Source organism: Mesocricetus auratus, unplaced genomic scaffold (genome assembly GCF_017639785.1).
Source record: "Mesocricetus auratus isolate SY011 unplaced genomic scaffold, BCM_Maur_2.0 Super-Scaffold_15014, whole genome shotgun sequence".
Lineage (NCBI taxonomy): Eukaryota > Metazoa > Chordata > Mammalia > Rodentia > Cricetidae > Mesocricetus > Mesocricetus auratus.
The window spans coordinates 14,731,202-14,746,423 of record NW_024429186.1 but is presented as its reverse complement, the minus strand read 5'-3'; the positions used below and the strand labels follow the sequence as shown (position 1 = coordinate 14,746,423).

The following is a 15,222-nucleotide window of genomic DNA, read 5'->3' as shown; positions in this document are numbered from 1 at the left end:
CCCAAAGAAGCCACAGCAAGAGAACAACAGCCCAGATGTTGCTACACAACAGGGTGGAGGCAGGAAAGGGAGAAGTGACTCCTGGTCAAACTGCTTTCTTTGTTCCCACATGGTAGATCTATTGACTTGGCTATAGTTTGTTTTCCCCACAGAACATAACTGCCATTGACCATGTCAGGGTCATGTTGTTCACTGCTTTGTCTCCAGGGCGTTGAAGAAGTCAACGGAGATGCTAGGCAGTCAAAGTAAAAAGGAGAGACATCAGCTACAAGATGCAGTATCCATCCAGACCAAAGCTCTAAGAAAGAGTCAAGCCTTTTCTGTTCTCCACTGACTCCTCTCCTTTCTACACATCTCAACTTGTGTACAACTGGCCAGGAGGTTCTACCGTTCTCCTAAGCCCACAATGCACTGAAATTTAGAAGGGCCCAGTTCTCACTTCCTTTGGCAAAAAGTGTTAAAAAGGCTGGAAAGTTGGGAATTGTCCTGGTCCCTCTACACCGCATTTCTCCAGGAACCATTCACACAGAGGCACTGGAGGCCAATTGAATGAGGATTACATTGCCTTTCAGCTACACACAGCCTGAGGCCTGGAACATGGGTGATTGACATGTCCTCTGTACCTCAATGGGTCAGACAGGTGATGAGATGGTGCCATTACATGAGTGGGGTGTGAGGCATTGATGTGGGCCCAGAACAGTGGCCCCAGATGAAGAGGGGTTGGGCACAGGAGGCAGCATCCAAAGTTGCAGCTGGGGCTTGTGGGCTGGTGAGGAGTGAAGTCTCAGGGCTGGCAGGGCTCCTGGAAGCTGCAGAGTGGGAATAATGTGAAGACAGCATCCCTCGTTCTGAGCTGGATCAGGTGCAATTCCTCCAAGATAGACAACCTTCATGGGTCATGGTCACATTCTTCTCTGTGACAATCAGGAGCCAGCCTGTAGATGCAGGAAGACGGTTCCTATATAAAATCTATTCAGTAGAACCTTTGCTTCACGGCTCACTGCACCAGAAATGGGTCCCCTTCTAGCCCAATGGCAGGGTTGGCTGCTTTCTGGTGTGAAGTACCAAGGTGGGGTCCCAAACTGCTTCAGAGCTGTTTGACCTTGCTTGGGCATGTCCTGAACACTAACTACTCAGGATGCCACCAAGCATGCAATTGCAGAGGGGTCTGTAGTTAAAGAAGTTAGAGAAATGCTGCCCTCTCTGAGACTCTGTGCACTCAGGCATAAATAAAACTCGAAAGCCTTGCAAAGAACACTTTGTTTCACCCACAACTGCCTGAATATCATTAACAAAGCAGCACATTTTTAATATATACCATATCACATCTGTGGAGATCTCTAGAATGCGCTCATCTCCATTCCACAGGGCAGATTTACACACTAAGGGAAGTGAAGGATATAGGCAAGCCAAACTTCAAAACAAAGCCAAACAGGGAAAGTTGAAAGTGAGCAACTTACTAAAATTAATTTCTCAGAAATGCCAGAAAACATTTGGAGATGTGACTAGCCCCACCTCAGCAGCTCACAAGTCCTTAGCTAGATTCTGCTCCTTACATGCCAAGCATCACCATTCCCAACTTCCGCCACGAAAAGTTGAGACAGTTACCAGACCTAGAATACCCACTGTGGGCATGCGAGAATGCTGTAGTGGGCATACCGTGCTTTTGCTGTGAGGTGCGTGCGTGCATGTAGTCTGCACTTTGGATCTGAAGCCAGCATTGCTCTCTAAGTGGAAGAGAACACTATCTACACTCCGCTCCCATCTGTTGACCAACCTGTGCCCCTTCTGCTTGCATTACTTAGCTCTTGGGCAGAATCCTTGACAGATTTACTTTGCTCAGGTTCAGGTGACAGCCAACACTTAGCACAATCTCAAGCTCACTGTTCCCTTCTCCATGCGTCATCAGTCCATCTGGGAGGGACTGTACTATTAACAGGCCTCTGGGAGGGACTTACAGACAAATCAAGCCTGATGTCCTGGCTTTCATAGAACCCCTTTACCCCACCCTGCCCCAATGGGCTCCCTGAAGCTGACTTTATGGTTATACACTTTGGCACAGGCCTAAACCTAGTACTTCTCTCTACATCTTACTCATGGCAGGCCCACGAGCCCTTAGCTGAAGTTCTTGAGGCCAATGCAGGCTCCACTGAAGGATCAAAGTTTACTCAGCTCAGAGAATTCCCATGTATCACATAGAGCCCATTACAGTCCCCCTGCAGGTGGGAGAAGCCTATAGATGCTCACATTGGTGGGATGGAAGACACACAAGTTTGTCACATTTCTTACTAATTCTATATGCTTTCCAGACTTGAGAATTCAGAACCTGGATTCATGCATATCCATGTGCTCAAGAGAATTATGGCTTCCTTACGATCAGCAAGAACCAGGTACAACACAAAGATCTGCCAAGGAGCAGCTACCAAGGAACCTTTCTAACATGCTTATGACATTAACTTCCCAAGGTAGGTGGCTCTCTAGGTGTGTACACACACACACACACACACACACACACACACACTGTACACATAAGTGATTACAGGTTGACAACACTATGAATTACAAGGAAACAATAATAAGCAGGCAACCCTGACAGACTATTCTGAAATCTGCTAAGGTTTTATTAAAAAGGAATGTGTGAGTGTGTACTTAGAATGCTACCCTGTAAAATGGTAAGGGCATGCTAACTGCTGGCAAAACATTCTTAAAAACTACATCTTGCCAGGCGGTGGCGGCGCACGCCTTTAATCCCAGCATTCGGGAGGCAGAGGTAGGCGGATCTCTGTGAGTTCGAGGCTGGGCTGGACCGATAGCCTCCAAAACAATACAGAGAAACCCTGTCTCGTAAAAAACAAAACAAAACAAAACAAAAAACTACATCTTACTACATCTCCTCCCAACCTGACGACCCCTCTTCATGTTACCAACTTTCAAAAATGTTAAAAGTTTAAACAAATTAAAATCTTCACTTAACCAGCAATGCTGGAAATGTGTTCTAAGATCTGGAAGTGAACGTACTGTCCACTTAGTTTCAAAATAACCCATTTCAGTAAGGAGCATGTCAAATATGTGAGAAAATCCAGGGGTTGGGACACATCAGTCAGCAAAGCACACCGTATGATACAGGTCTTTAAAAAAGACAACTGTGCCATTTCTCAGAACATGAAGCAAAACTTGAACACTTAAAATACACAGCTCACAAGTGTCCCTATGTGATGAAAACCTTCCAAGACCACTACAGCTACCACAGCTTACCTGTTCATAGTGCATTGAGTCACAACATTAAAACAAAAAGAAAAAAGACACAAAGTGAACAGACCATAACTTTATTGGCTACAATTATTAAAAAGAAAAACTAAACAAACAAACAACTAAAGGTAACTGTGATCCATGAGTGCTGACCGCAGATCTGCAGTGACAGCCATGTGCACGAACTACGTTTCTTTAAAAATCAGCTGCAGCATGTGATGGCCATTGGCTACTGTCAGCGGAACCGCCAGGCTGACTTCGCCTTAGTCATTTCCCTTTATTTACAGCAAAGGCAGATGTGTTCTTCCCAGCCACCTCTGCACTTCTGCTACAGAACCAGCGGCTGAGGTGAATTCTGGGGGCATCTGTAACATTTAAACTGTCCGTGGTTGTTCTTCAAAGAAAAATGGACAAGAAAAAAGTAAAATGAGTAAAATAATATATGCAAGTTAGTTTGAGGTGTTCATTTTCCCTGCTAGTGGACAGCACACGGTCTCCATGCCACACACGACTTTTACAATCATTTTAACTATCCTTGGTCTTAAAACATATCTTTAAAATGTCTCATGTACAATATAAAATACAAAATTTATTGAGAAATAATTAAATTCCAGAAGAGTAATCAGCAGGTGGGAACTATAGGTTCTTAGAAGCTGTTAAATCAAGCACAGAGGCAGCACACAGAACCTGTGTGCCCCTGCAGACAAGAATCAGTTAAGGACGAGAATGCAGGCTCAGCTCAGGTCCATCCGTGAAATAAAAGGTGCAAGGCCTCGGTTTGCTAATGTAAGTTTGTGGAAGGATTAGATGCCTTCACTGAGCGAGGATTCGTTTTAAATCAACAGGCCCCTACAAGCACACCGGGTGGTTGTGGGGTTTTCACTGTTTTCGGTGCTCTGCAGCCACTGTCTGGTGGTGAGTGACTGCACACAGGAACTCAACAGCGGAACAAAGCAGCCTCAAAGCCCCTGCTCATCAGACAGCACGTCTGAATCTTTCCGAGGATGGGCTACTGACAAGAAAGTAAAACATCAGTATTTTAAAGGATAACTATAGGAGTGTTAGACAGAGGTCATTTGAAATTTAATCATTTCACATAATACAAACAAACAAACAAAAAAGAAATGTAACCAAACATTTTAAAAGCATTAATTAAGTGTTCAGTCAACAAATTTCTGCCATGCTTTCACTTTACAAATAGAAAAAAAATGCCACAGACAAAATAATAGTTAAGTTATGCAAGTGTGTGACGAAGGACAGGCATCACAGTATCTTCTCAAATTTGGAAGTCAGAATTGCAGCAAGGACCAACCATGTCCCCTCCTCTGGATTACGCAGGAGTTCCTGGAAACCAGGTAGAGCACACGAAGCACTGCCCTTGCATGTGCAGCATGCACAGGACAGAGGACAGAGCCACACATGCAGCATGGCTGGGACTGCAAAAGTGGGCCACAGAGGACATCCCAACGCTGCAGCACCCCGGCGAGCGCCCGTGCCTTTGCAGCTGCTTCCTCCAGTAAACCTCACCAGTCTACAGGCGCCGGCCATCTTCTCTACCTTCCACTACACTGGCAGAGGAGGCACAAAGTCACCGAGTGAGGTGACAGAGCAACTTTTCTCTGAAATGCAAAGCCCTGCAGCCAGTGGGAGCTGGGGAAACTGCACAACACTGAAGCATTCCTGATCATCGTGTGTCTAACTTATGCTTTTATTTTTCCAACTTGGTCTCTGGGTGAATCACAGAATGCTTCAAACTGTGAGTCAAATTATCAGGTACTTTCATCCAACAAGAAAGAAAAAAAAAAACAAAAAAAAACACCCGAAAACAGCCCAAGCTTGCTGTGGATATAACATTCTGAATAATGGCAGGAAATCTGAGCCCTGAGAATGGATGATCTAATTATATCCAACTCTGAACTTCTCAATATTAACAAAAAATACTCTCCTTATGGTTACAAAATATATTGAGGCATTTTTCTCCCACCAGGAATCGGAACTGTGAAACAATCTGATTTTGGTGCCAGGATGAAAGCGCATCCCATGACACAGGGATAAATGCATGAGTCACAATGCAAAGGATCAGGTAGTTTATAAATTACCAAGAGACTGTGATAGGACAACAAACTCCACCTCCCCAAATCCCACCCCTTTACTGTCTGACTGTACAAGCTACAGCTACAACATTCAAAAGATCACCTGGTTTGAACTTGCTATGATGTCTTGCATTAAGGTTTGTGTATGTGCATGAGTGGGGGTGCTTTAAATCAAACAATCTCAAATCAAAACTAAATATTTAAAACAAGAGGTCCAAATTATTTTCTCAAAAACTCACTTAATAATTTAGATTCCCAATTGAAGTTTAAGATCAGTGCCAGCAAATGATCCTAGAGAAATTCACTCTCCCCCACCTGAGGTTCCCTAGGAAGTGAGGCCAACAGCTTCTGTGTGTTCACACACAGAGTGTCTCTTCCAGGGTGGAAGATGCACAGCAAAACCAATGGTAATTTAACCTAAGTGCAGCATTACATGAAGCATCAGCCTCAGAAGGATGTGGGAAGTAGGAGCCATCCTGGCTCAGCTTGCTGAGACTTCAAGCATAATAGGGCAAATTGCAGCAAACCTCTACTGTATGTCGATGGAAGGGCATGGCAGCCCATATAGCATTTTAAAAATGTAAATTAAGAGGTATTATAGTCACAGTGCAAAAAATTAAACTTCAAGCATGATACATAAACATAGCACCAACTGGGAAAATGCAGGCAAGGGGGGGACTGAGGTGTGTGAGTGAAGAGTGCCTACAGACCTAATCAAGAAGCTTCAGCAAATGCCTAGAAAGCTTTAGTTCCTCTTACTGAGACAGAACTAATGACCTAGTCCATCTAAACTAGTGACTTCCATCCCAGGTGTCAGTCCTGGCCTCCTGCCCGTCTGTCTCAATGCTGACCCCAAGCATACACAACACAGCTTTGGTGATGCAGCAACATTGCTGGCACAGTCGGGACCTGGGCAGGAGCAGGAGATGCCCTGCTGTGCCGCTCTCAATGAGCCTCAGCTCCACTACAAGCCTGCAGCATCTCTAGGCACACTGCATCTCAGGGTCATTTTGTTACAACAGCTGACAGGCAAGCATTTCCATCACCGCAACTACCTGGCAGGAAGGTCTGAGGGAAACTGGGCACCTACTCACACATCCTGCCTATAATGATGTTTTAAAAATCCAACTACTCACTCTGGCTTTTAGAATGTCTTCAGGGTATATACAGGTGACAGAATCCTATCTGCAATCATTCTGCTGCAAGTACTCTAGTGAGCTGTGTCATCCATCTCATCTAATGCATAATAAGATAAAGGAAAGGGGAAAATAGTTTGTTCCCAAAAGACCGAAAAGGAAGAAAACTATCAAGTCTCTACTTTTAAGGCAAGAACCCTCTCTGTGCAGCATGTGGCATCAGAAAATCTGGCCTTGACACCAACTCAAAATCTGTCCCTTACTATTAAGGGCAACAGCGTCTGGGAGTTTGCTCTGCCCCAACAACACTGGTGCTTCTGTCACAAACTATTCTGCTCTGTTGGGCTCAACAACTGCCGCAGGACAGGCACGAGTGCTGAGGGACTGCAAGGCCAGAGGACTCTCCCCACTTCAGGGACTGCTAGAGGGTAAGCTCCACGACCTCTTAATACCAAGCAAAGGCAACAGAAATGAAATGCAAAAACCCAAACAACACAAAAACCCATCAAAATGATTTCAAGAACTTGCTAAACACCGGCATTAAAGCACTCTTGTGATTTAAACAGAGCAGAAGTGGGGAAAGAAGACAAGATTGTGTTTGCGCAAAAAACTAAAACTACAATTAGTTCCAAAAAGTTTATACACATATTAAATGTTTTATTCTGTTATCTATCTTGTTATCAAACTTTAAATTCTGCCTTCAGTCATTCTGCTCCGTGTCAACTCTGAATCCTCCTTTGCTGTATTTCTGTGATGCTGGTTCATCGTCTTGCTGCCTGCGTCTGGAGGTTTCAGCTGTTAGGAACCTGAGGCTGGTTAGCTTTGAGGCTGCGGAGGGCTCGTCTTGCTGCAGCAGACTTTGCGATCCTGTAGCTCCGGCCGACACCTTTAAATTTCCCCTTTCCCACCACTTCCACGGTGACTCTGACCTTCCCATCGTAAGTTCTCTCCGCCGGGCTGCAAAATCCAGACAGTTTGAATTAGAAGTCGGAGGCATTTGTTGTTATTGTCAGTCAGCACCTCTAGCTGTCTCGGGCTGAGCGTCCCTCCTATGAGCTGACTGTGTATCACACACTATCAATGCAGGCTACTCTTTCCTCCTTTATTCAGCTCTGCTTTATAAAAACAAAAAAGCAAAAGAGCCGCCAGTCAAACCAAAAATGCAAACTAGGTCACAGCACATCTGTGTGGACACTCTCAGAGTCAGTAGTTATAGTTTCTTGAGAACTCTTGTTTTTAATTACATTAGTTTTTCAGGTCATTCCCTACTTACCTAAACTTGGCAGTTTCTGGTTCCATCTCAAGCAATTCTCTCACTGGAGAACGGGGCACATTTGCAGAAAACTTTTCTATAATCAAAATGAAAGATTATATAACGTGACCAAAAACCCTAGAGGCATTTTAAATAGTGTTCTTAAATACACAAAGGAGGAAGAGCCGGCACTGTACCTATTAGTGGCCGCATCATTGGGTAGTACACCTGCCAGACCACCTCCAGAGACATCCCACTGTCCATATAAATGGCACCAGCAAGAGATTCAAAAATGTCCCCCATGGCCTTGGGGACTTCGATATCCTCTTCTTTCTCCTCATCCTCCTCGGATCTCCTAAGCTATTGAAGAGAAGTGACTTGTCAGAAAAAAAGGCACTTTCAAAGGCTGTCCATAGACTGGTTTCCTCCGCTGACTTTTGCTATTTAGCAAGAGTGGCCGACCATGGCATGCCTGCTTCCCAGCAGTGGGTATCCCCAAACTACCTTATCAAAAACAAAAAAGAAAAGTGACAAGTAACTGATGCCCAGCAAAGGGGAAAACAAAACAAAAACTACTTCTAAATTACAACAATTTAAATTTAACACAGAACTAGAAGTTAAAAATTTTCAAAATCACCAGTAACCAAATAACTGTATTTATTAGAACACCCTTCTCTCAGCACCCAGCAAGAGCAACAGTGCAGGCACGAGAGTGAAAACTGTCACTTCTAGGGCACAGAAATCCTTTCTGCAGCCCTTCCCTTCCAGGCTCCCGTCACTAAAACATGAACATACACTCTCTATGACAGCAGAGCTGACACAGTGTGTACTTGGATCAATGGAATAAAACCTTTAATGCTGTAATACTATCTTTGCCAATAACTAGCTGTATACACAAGCCTATGGATCATACTTATATTCACTAAACGCCTTAACTAAAAACTACTTAACTATCTCCTTAGAAGGACCATTTAAAGAAACGAGCCATCTCAAGTTGAGTGTGTGATCAGCACAAGTCAGGATGCCAGCTGGTACTGAGAGCTGCAGAGCATATCAAGTCCAAGACCAGCTGTGGTGTGCAGCACCCCAGCATCTCTACGTACTCTGAGTCTGGACACAAGAGCAACAGTGTACCACCCAGTACCAACACTGACTATGAAACCACATCACCAGACTACTTCAATTTTCTCTCTTTTTTGTTTACTTGCATTTTCTAAGAACAACAATAAAGCACAAATTATTGTGGAAGAGAAGAAGAAGGGAAAATTTTAATTTGTACACAAATTATTTAATACATTCAAATGCTGGCTTCTATAAGATACTCATATCCCACGGCTCTGGGATATGAAGAAAATTTAAAACCTGGTAGGTTTTATTCTCTCTCATTATAGCTAAGGAAGCTAAGGCCCAGAAAGATAGACTTCCTTAAGAAAAAGCATTGCTGCTTCTATACATGTCCATACAGACAAAGGGCAGTAAAAGAAGAAAAACTAACAGCCAGTATGTCTCACTGGCATCAAAAGAGAACCTGCATTTTACTAAACTCTCAAACGTAGAGCTTAACTATTTGTAAAGAATTCAACTAGAAACGGACGTGGATGGTTCCCTTCGTCACCTCACTGCTTGCTGGCTGAACTCTGGCAGGGAGTGTTAACAGAGCAGAGTGGGGAGCCTAAGTCCTGCTGTGGCTGCTAGGGCTTCAATCCCAGACTCTACACTCTCACAGAAAGCCCAGAAACTCACTGTTCTCCAGGGGCTTGGGGTGACTGCAAAAGAGACAGTAAAAACTGAAGTCAGAACAGTGAGCTGAGAATGAACCCTCGACTGGAATGCAAGTTCCTTGGCACCGGGTGCAGAGGGGACAGGGCAGCTGAGCAGTGCCCCTGCCTAAGAGGCAGAGCAGTGCAGCATGCACACATTTGAGCCAGGCAGCACTGAAGAGCAGCGATGCCTCCCAGCACCCAAAGCTTACAAACAACAGCTCCCATTTCAAACAATGCAAGTGTACATCTGCAAGGCTTACCTGAGATGCTACCAAATATTTCTGAACCAATTAAGAAAAGACAGGAACAGATCATCCTGTGATGGCAGAGAAGCGAAGGCCACTTTGGGGCATGGGAGGAGATGCACTTCTACAATTTTCTATGCCTGCTGTAGGAGCCTCACTGAAGGAACTGAAAATCCAGGCTCCTCGCCTGAATGACCACTTGGTCCATGGAGTGGGCAGCCAAGTCTCAAAGGCCCACCTGAGTGAGGCAAGTAATTCTTAGTTCTGCTTGGAGATCCCGCAGCATGTGGGCAGCCTGGCCCTGGCCTGTAACTATCCCTCTGGACAACCATGAGTCAGAGCTCACACTGCCCAAACACAGCTGGCTGCTTCCCTCAGCACTGAGCTCACAGTTTAAACAGCACTAACCTCAGAGTCCATCCCCTGCATCTCGTTCTTCTCAAGCTGAAACTGCACAAAGTCGTCAATGACATGGAAGAGCTCGGGAGAGACAGCTTTAAAGTACTTGTGGTAGTCATACTTCACAGCCAAAGATGCAAAGATGGTGTTATTGACCAGGGCAGAGCGCAGGTCGGTCAGGACCCCTGGGGAATGCTGACGCGGGTCTTCATAAAGGTGCTTGGTTATGAGGTAGTCCAAAATCGCATCTCCCAGGAATTCTAAGCGCTGGTAACAATCTGCGCAGAGATCCAAAGTGCAACGGTGAGCCTGCATGAGCACATGCACTTTCTGCATGCTCTGTCTGCATGGGAGCAGATGGAAAAGTTGCAGTCCCAGGCTCCTTTCGAGACTTCTACCAAGACATTTTCATCTACCTTCCTCAATGAAATTATTGGACATATACTTGCTAATGCACCTGGAAGTTAAGTTTTAACAGCAACTGAAAGCATATGTCTTATATATAAATTGGGTCATATAATCCTCAAGTGCCCAAATAACATGTTTGTTTTGGAGGAAAAAAGCCACTTCCAAGACACAATAGAAGTCATAGCAGCCCTTTCTGTGGGTACTTACATTAGCCAGACAGGCACTGGGCATCACTCCTGAGTCTCTATCACATGGTGGCATCTCAGTAAAGCCACACATGGCACACATACCTTCTGTGCACTGTCATCAAGGCATTGTGTCCTATACTCTGCAACGTGTGCTAAGTGGAACAATTCCTTAACACTTCAGGGTTATACGGGACATGAGATAACAGCAGGGAAAACATGACTTCTTCAACTAACTAGACACACTGAACCTAACACAAACCAAGGAACTAAGAAAGAAGTTGTGCACTAGAGCAAAACCCCAGACAAAAAGGGTTGCTTGCTTGTCAGAATGAAAAAAGCTACCGGTGCTGAGCAGCACTCTGATTTCCTCAGGGCCATTACAAGAACTCCCTGAGCTGAGAAAACTGAGGCTAGGACAGGAGCTTCATTCCTGGGTGCCACAGGGCAAAGAGGCAGGAAGAGCCAAGCCACCCTGGAATCCAGGCCTCACGGCGTCCAGCAATGTATGGGAACTAGGCCATTTCCTTTTCACACAGAAAAGAGGCTTTAGTTTAGAACATCATTTTCAGGGTTTATATTTTGTAAACGGCCTTAACCTATACAGCTTTTACTATCCAAACTATAAACTTTTTATTTTGCTTTGGTATGTTTGATATTCTTATACAAAAGGCAAAATAAAAACTTTATCTGGGTCCAGAAGCTGAAGCTAACTGATTCTGGGCATTCTCTTAGGTATTAGGAGAGAACTAAATAAAGGAGGAGATAACCACAGAACAATGGGAAGTAACCAGCCCTTCCTATAGAATAGTTATGTTTAATCTCATTTAAAAAGACCAGAAGAGAGCACCTTTTTGTCTAGGAACAACAAAAAGATGTGGAAATACAACCTGACTGTATGAGTAAATCAAGGAGCAAAAGCAGCAATGAATCAGCCCAAGAAAGGAATTTAGTTAGGAAAAGACAGGAAACAGCGAAACACCCGGGCTTCAGTTTCTAAGCACGCAGCACGTAAGACTCCACACGTGAGACACTGTAAGAGCCCCACTTCAACTGTCACAGTCACAGAGCATGCCTACTCCCCAGCGATGGAGAACATAAAAACATGTGCTTTGTGTGGCTCCCACCCCCTGCCATGCATACTGAGTGCTAAGACTGCAGACACACATCTTATTTGTGCACAGCCAGAACAGAACAAAGCAATAGACACAGTCTCGTTGTTGGGACTCCTTACCAGTGATAGTGTTGTAGTGGTAGGAGGCATGTGTAAAAGCCTGCAGAAGGTAAGCCTTATTCTTGAATCTGTAGTTGATTTTCTTCTCAAAATTTTCAAATCCAGATATCAGGTGGTTCAAGGTTTTCTCTGCATCTGGATGGTCAAACATACACCTTGGTGGGATCTTCAGGCAGCCGTACTCCAAGTCTTTCCCTGCAGAGGAGCGTGGGCTGGCTGCGGCGGCAGCACAGCTCCCTGAAAGGCTCTTTTGTTGGCTGCTGAAGTTCTCCTGAGCAGGGTACAGGGCCTTTTCCCGGCTGGTCCTTTTGATGACTGGGAGCACCTTCAGCCCCAGCGAACAGAGGAAAAGCTGAGCAGCCCTCTCGCCGCAGCTGGTTAAATAGCAGCCCAGCAGGGCCTCCACACAATCTGCTATGCTTTTGTCAGCAATGCACTGCTCCGTGTGCAAGTCGTAAGAAATGGACTGCTTCCCTGTGTCAACGCCACAGTTTTCTTCTGATGGATTCCAGAAACCCACCACAAAGTCATCCTCTTCAACTGCTTTGCTAGGATCCAGATAGCACATTGCATCCCAAGAGCTGTAGTCAAAATCCTCGAGGTCTGAGGAAAATGGCATACTGCCTAAGGAGGACTTTTTGGGCATTTTCCATTCATAAGCAGAATCGGAGGTTGAAAAAGGAGAAAGAGAAATTTTCTTCACAAAGGCTCCTGACCCCATTAACATGCTGTCTATAAACTGGATGTGCTCCTGATCATACTCCAGGAAGTCGTCTTCATACTCAGCCTCCTCCTTGGGTGCCCTCCACGTCAGGTCCTCCCCCTCCTCGCAGTCCTTACCTAGTTTGCCATTAGCCAGCAAGCAGTCTTTTGTCTGAAACGGGCAATGGGGAAAGGAGGAGAGACAGAGCCGCTGTTTTTAAAAGAGTTTGAAACTCAATAAAAGCAAGGGTTATGGATAATTTCAAATGACAACCACAAATACTGAAAGGCAACTTTTAAAAATCATGGCCATTTGCTTTCAATTAACATTAAATAAGTTATTTAATCATATAAACAAAGTCAAGCAAGCTCTTTGAATGCTCATTTTCTAAGTTATAAAATGACCTTTATCTAGTATAAATCTGTAAGTGAAGAATTCTGAACATGGATAAAGTTAAAATTGATGTCCACCATGCAAAACGTCAACTGAGTAGCCCTAACTCTGCAAGGAGAGAGGCCTTGTGTGTTGGTCAGAGGCCTTCCATTTAGCTGTCAGAATTTGAAAATATGGTAGCATGCCTTTCAAACCAACAAAATGAAATTCCTGATGTAGAAAGAACATTATCTTTTCAACTATATGCATAATATAAAAACAGACAAAATTTTTAAAAACTTTAACTATTAAAAACTACAGGAGAGTTTTATAATACGTTCTCTCACTATTTCCACTTCAAATCAAAAATCATTTGCTACAATTAAAATTAAACTGCTTTGCTTAAAAGAATGAATGTGACCACTGAAAGAGGGGATGAATTTGTGAAATTATTTTTTCACCCTCTATTCTGAGCCATGGTATTCAGGCCAACAGCGCATAACAGACAGACTGACAAAACAGAAGAAAATTTAGACTAACATGAAACGTAACAATCCCATTTCTGTCAAAAAAATCTTTGCTAATTCCAATATCTTTGGCAAAAGCTTCTTTGTGAATGATAACCTTAATAACGGGCTATGATTCAGCAGTGATGTAACCTCTCGGCAATGCTAAAAAGATGCCCATAAACACAAACTCACATGGGCAGAGCCACCACCACTGTACTTGGGGCAAATACTGGACAGTAAGCTTCAACTTTGACTGGGACAACTTTCCTAAGTATCCTGACAAAACACTTTCAAACTATTGCCCAAGTGTTTTCAAAAGAGACATATATTTCATTTTCAACCAGACTCAAAAGAGATAGAAACTCTGTGTTTGCCTGAAAAAAAATAACAGTGAGTCTAGCCCTGTAATCACACACAGTCCACTGTTTTAAAAAATACAGCAAAATCCTTTTGAAAAATAAAGAACACCAAACTATCAAAGGGTGGAAGGGATGGCTCAGAGATTAAGAACACTGGCTACTCTTGCCAGAGGACCTGGATTTAGTTCCCAGCACTGACATGGCAGTTTATAACCATCTGGATCAACACCCTCTTCTGGCTTCCACAGGTACCAGCACCTACTAGATACATACATATACATGCAGGTAAATCACTCAGCAAGTAGCAAATCTCAACAAACTGTCAGAACCTTTGTACCTTTCCAAGATAAAATGAGAGGCTTTTTGTTTCTGTTTGTTTTGTTTGAGACAGGATCTCACAATGTAGTCTTGGCTGTCCTGGAACTCACTGTGTAGACCAGGCTGGTCTTAAGCTCAGAGATCCACTTGCCTTTGCATTTTTCCCAAATGATGAGGGGGGGGGGGGAAAAACCATGCACCACTACACCGGCTCTATTATTTGAATCGTAAGACAAAATGGGTCAAGTTTAAATTACTCAATCTGAGCTTTTAAATTGCAAAGCTTCTCCATAAATCATTGTTTCTATAACATGGTGGGTTGTCTTGTGTGTCCCTTGCACTATTCATCCTCACATGGAAGATGCACAAAAACCCTCTAAAGAGTCTATCCCGGACAGTACAGTCTACCTAGGCTGCCCTCCCTCCTTCTCTTTGGAGAGGCATTAAGACATCGAGGTGTGACCTGAACAGAAGAAACTGTAAGGATACAAGTCAAAAACAGTTTAAGTAAAGCAGCAGATGAAAGCCTGAGGAGTACGTTAGTGTACCTAAGAACCAAATTGCTGAGTCAGCAGAAAAGGTCAGGAACCAGAAGTCCGTGTTGTAGCATGTAACTAAGGAAAGTCCTGATATCTCCCTGACACCTGAAGGAAGGATCAAATGCACATAAAGGAGGCCTGCTGACTGTTTTTTTTTTTAGAAATGAAATACTTTTTCTAAGGTTCAAATCAATACATTTTTCTACTAAGGTGTGTGTATACATATACATGTATGTAAATGTATATGTGTATTCTAAATAAGTAATAAATATCATCCTCAGATCTAACTTGAATCAAATATTCTCTTAATGCTTTTCCATCTAAGCTGAATTTCTGTGACAGTCAACTCCTACTTGAGTTACAAATACACTCAGCAAACAGACCTGTATCAGAACAGCCTCTCAGACCACATTACAGATGTTTAGGACTTATTAGGATAAAAATGTCAGAAACGAGAC

At 43.8% G+C, this 15,222-nt stretch overlaps 1 protein-coding gene across 5 annotated transcripts in view; it reads right to left on the bottom strand.

The window, feature by feature from the left end:
• Positions 1–3,310: 3,310 nt before the first annotated feature.
• Dicer1 (dicer 1, ribonuclease III) overlaps positions 3,311–15,222 on the bottom strand; it is a 66,321-nt gene continuing 54,409 nt past the window's right edge. For 3 of the 5 annotated variants that reach the window (XM_013112161.3, XM_013112163.3, XM_005068358.4), the window contains 5 exons: positions 11,965–12,838; positions 10,147–10,415; positions 7,928–8,090; positions 7,752–7,827; positions 3,311–7,435 (listed from right to left, as the gene is read on the bottom strand). In XM_013112161.3, the coding sequence (XP_012967615.1) occupies positions 7,270–7,435; positions 7,752–7,827; positions 7,928–8,090; positions 10,147–10,415; positions 11,965–12,838 (1,548 nt within the window). In that variant the 3' untranslated portion in view covers positions 3,311–7,269. Of the gene's footprint in view, positions 7,436–7,751; positions 7,828–7,927; positions 8,091–10,146; positions 10,481–11,964; positions 12,839–15,222 lie in introns of those variants that run through there. The other 2 variants (XM_040742561.1, XM_021226170.2) reach the window with 2 other exon arrangements.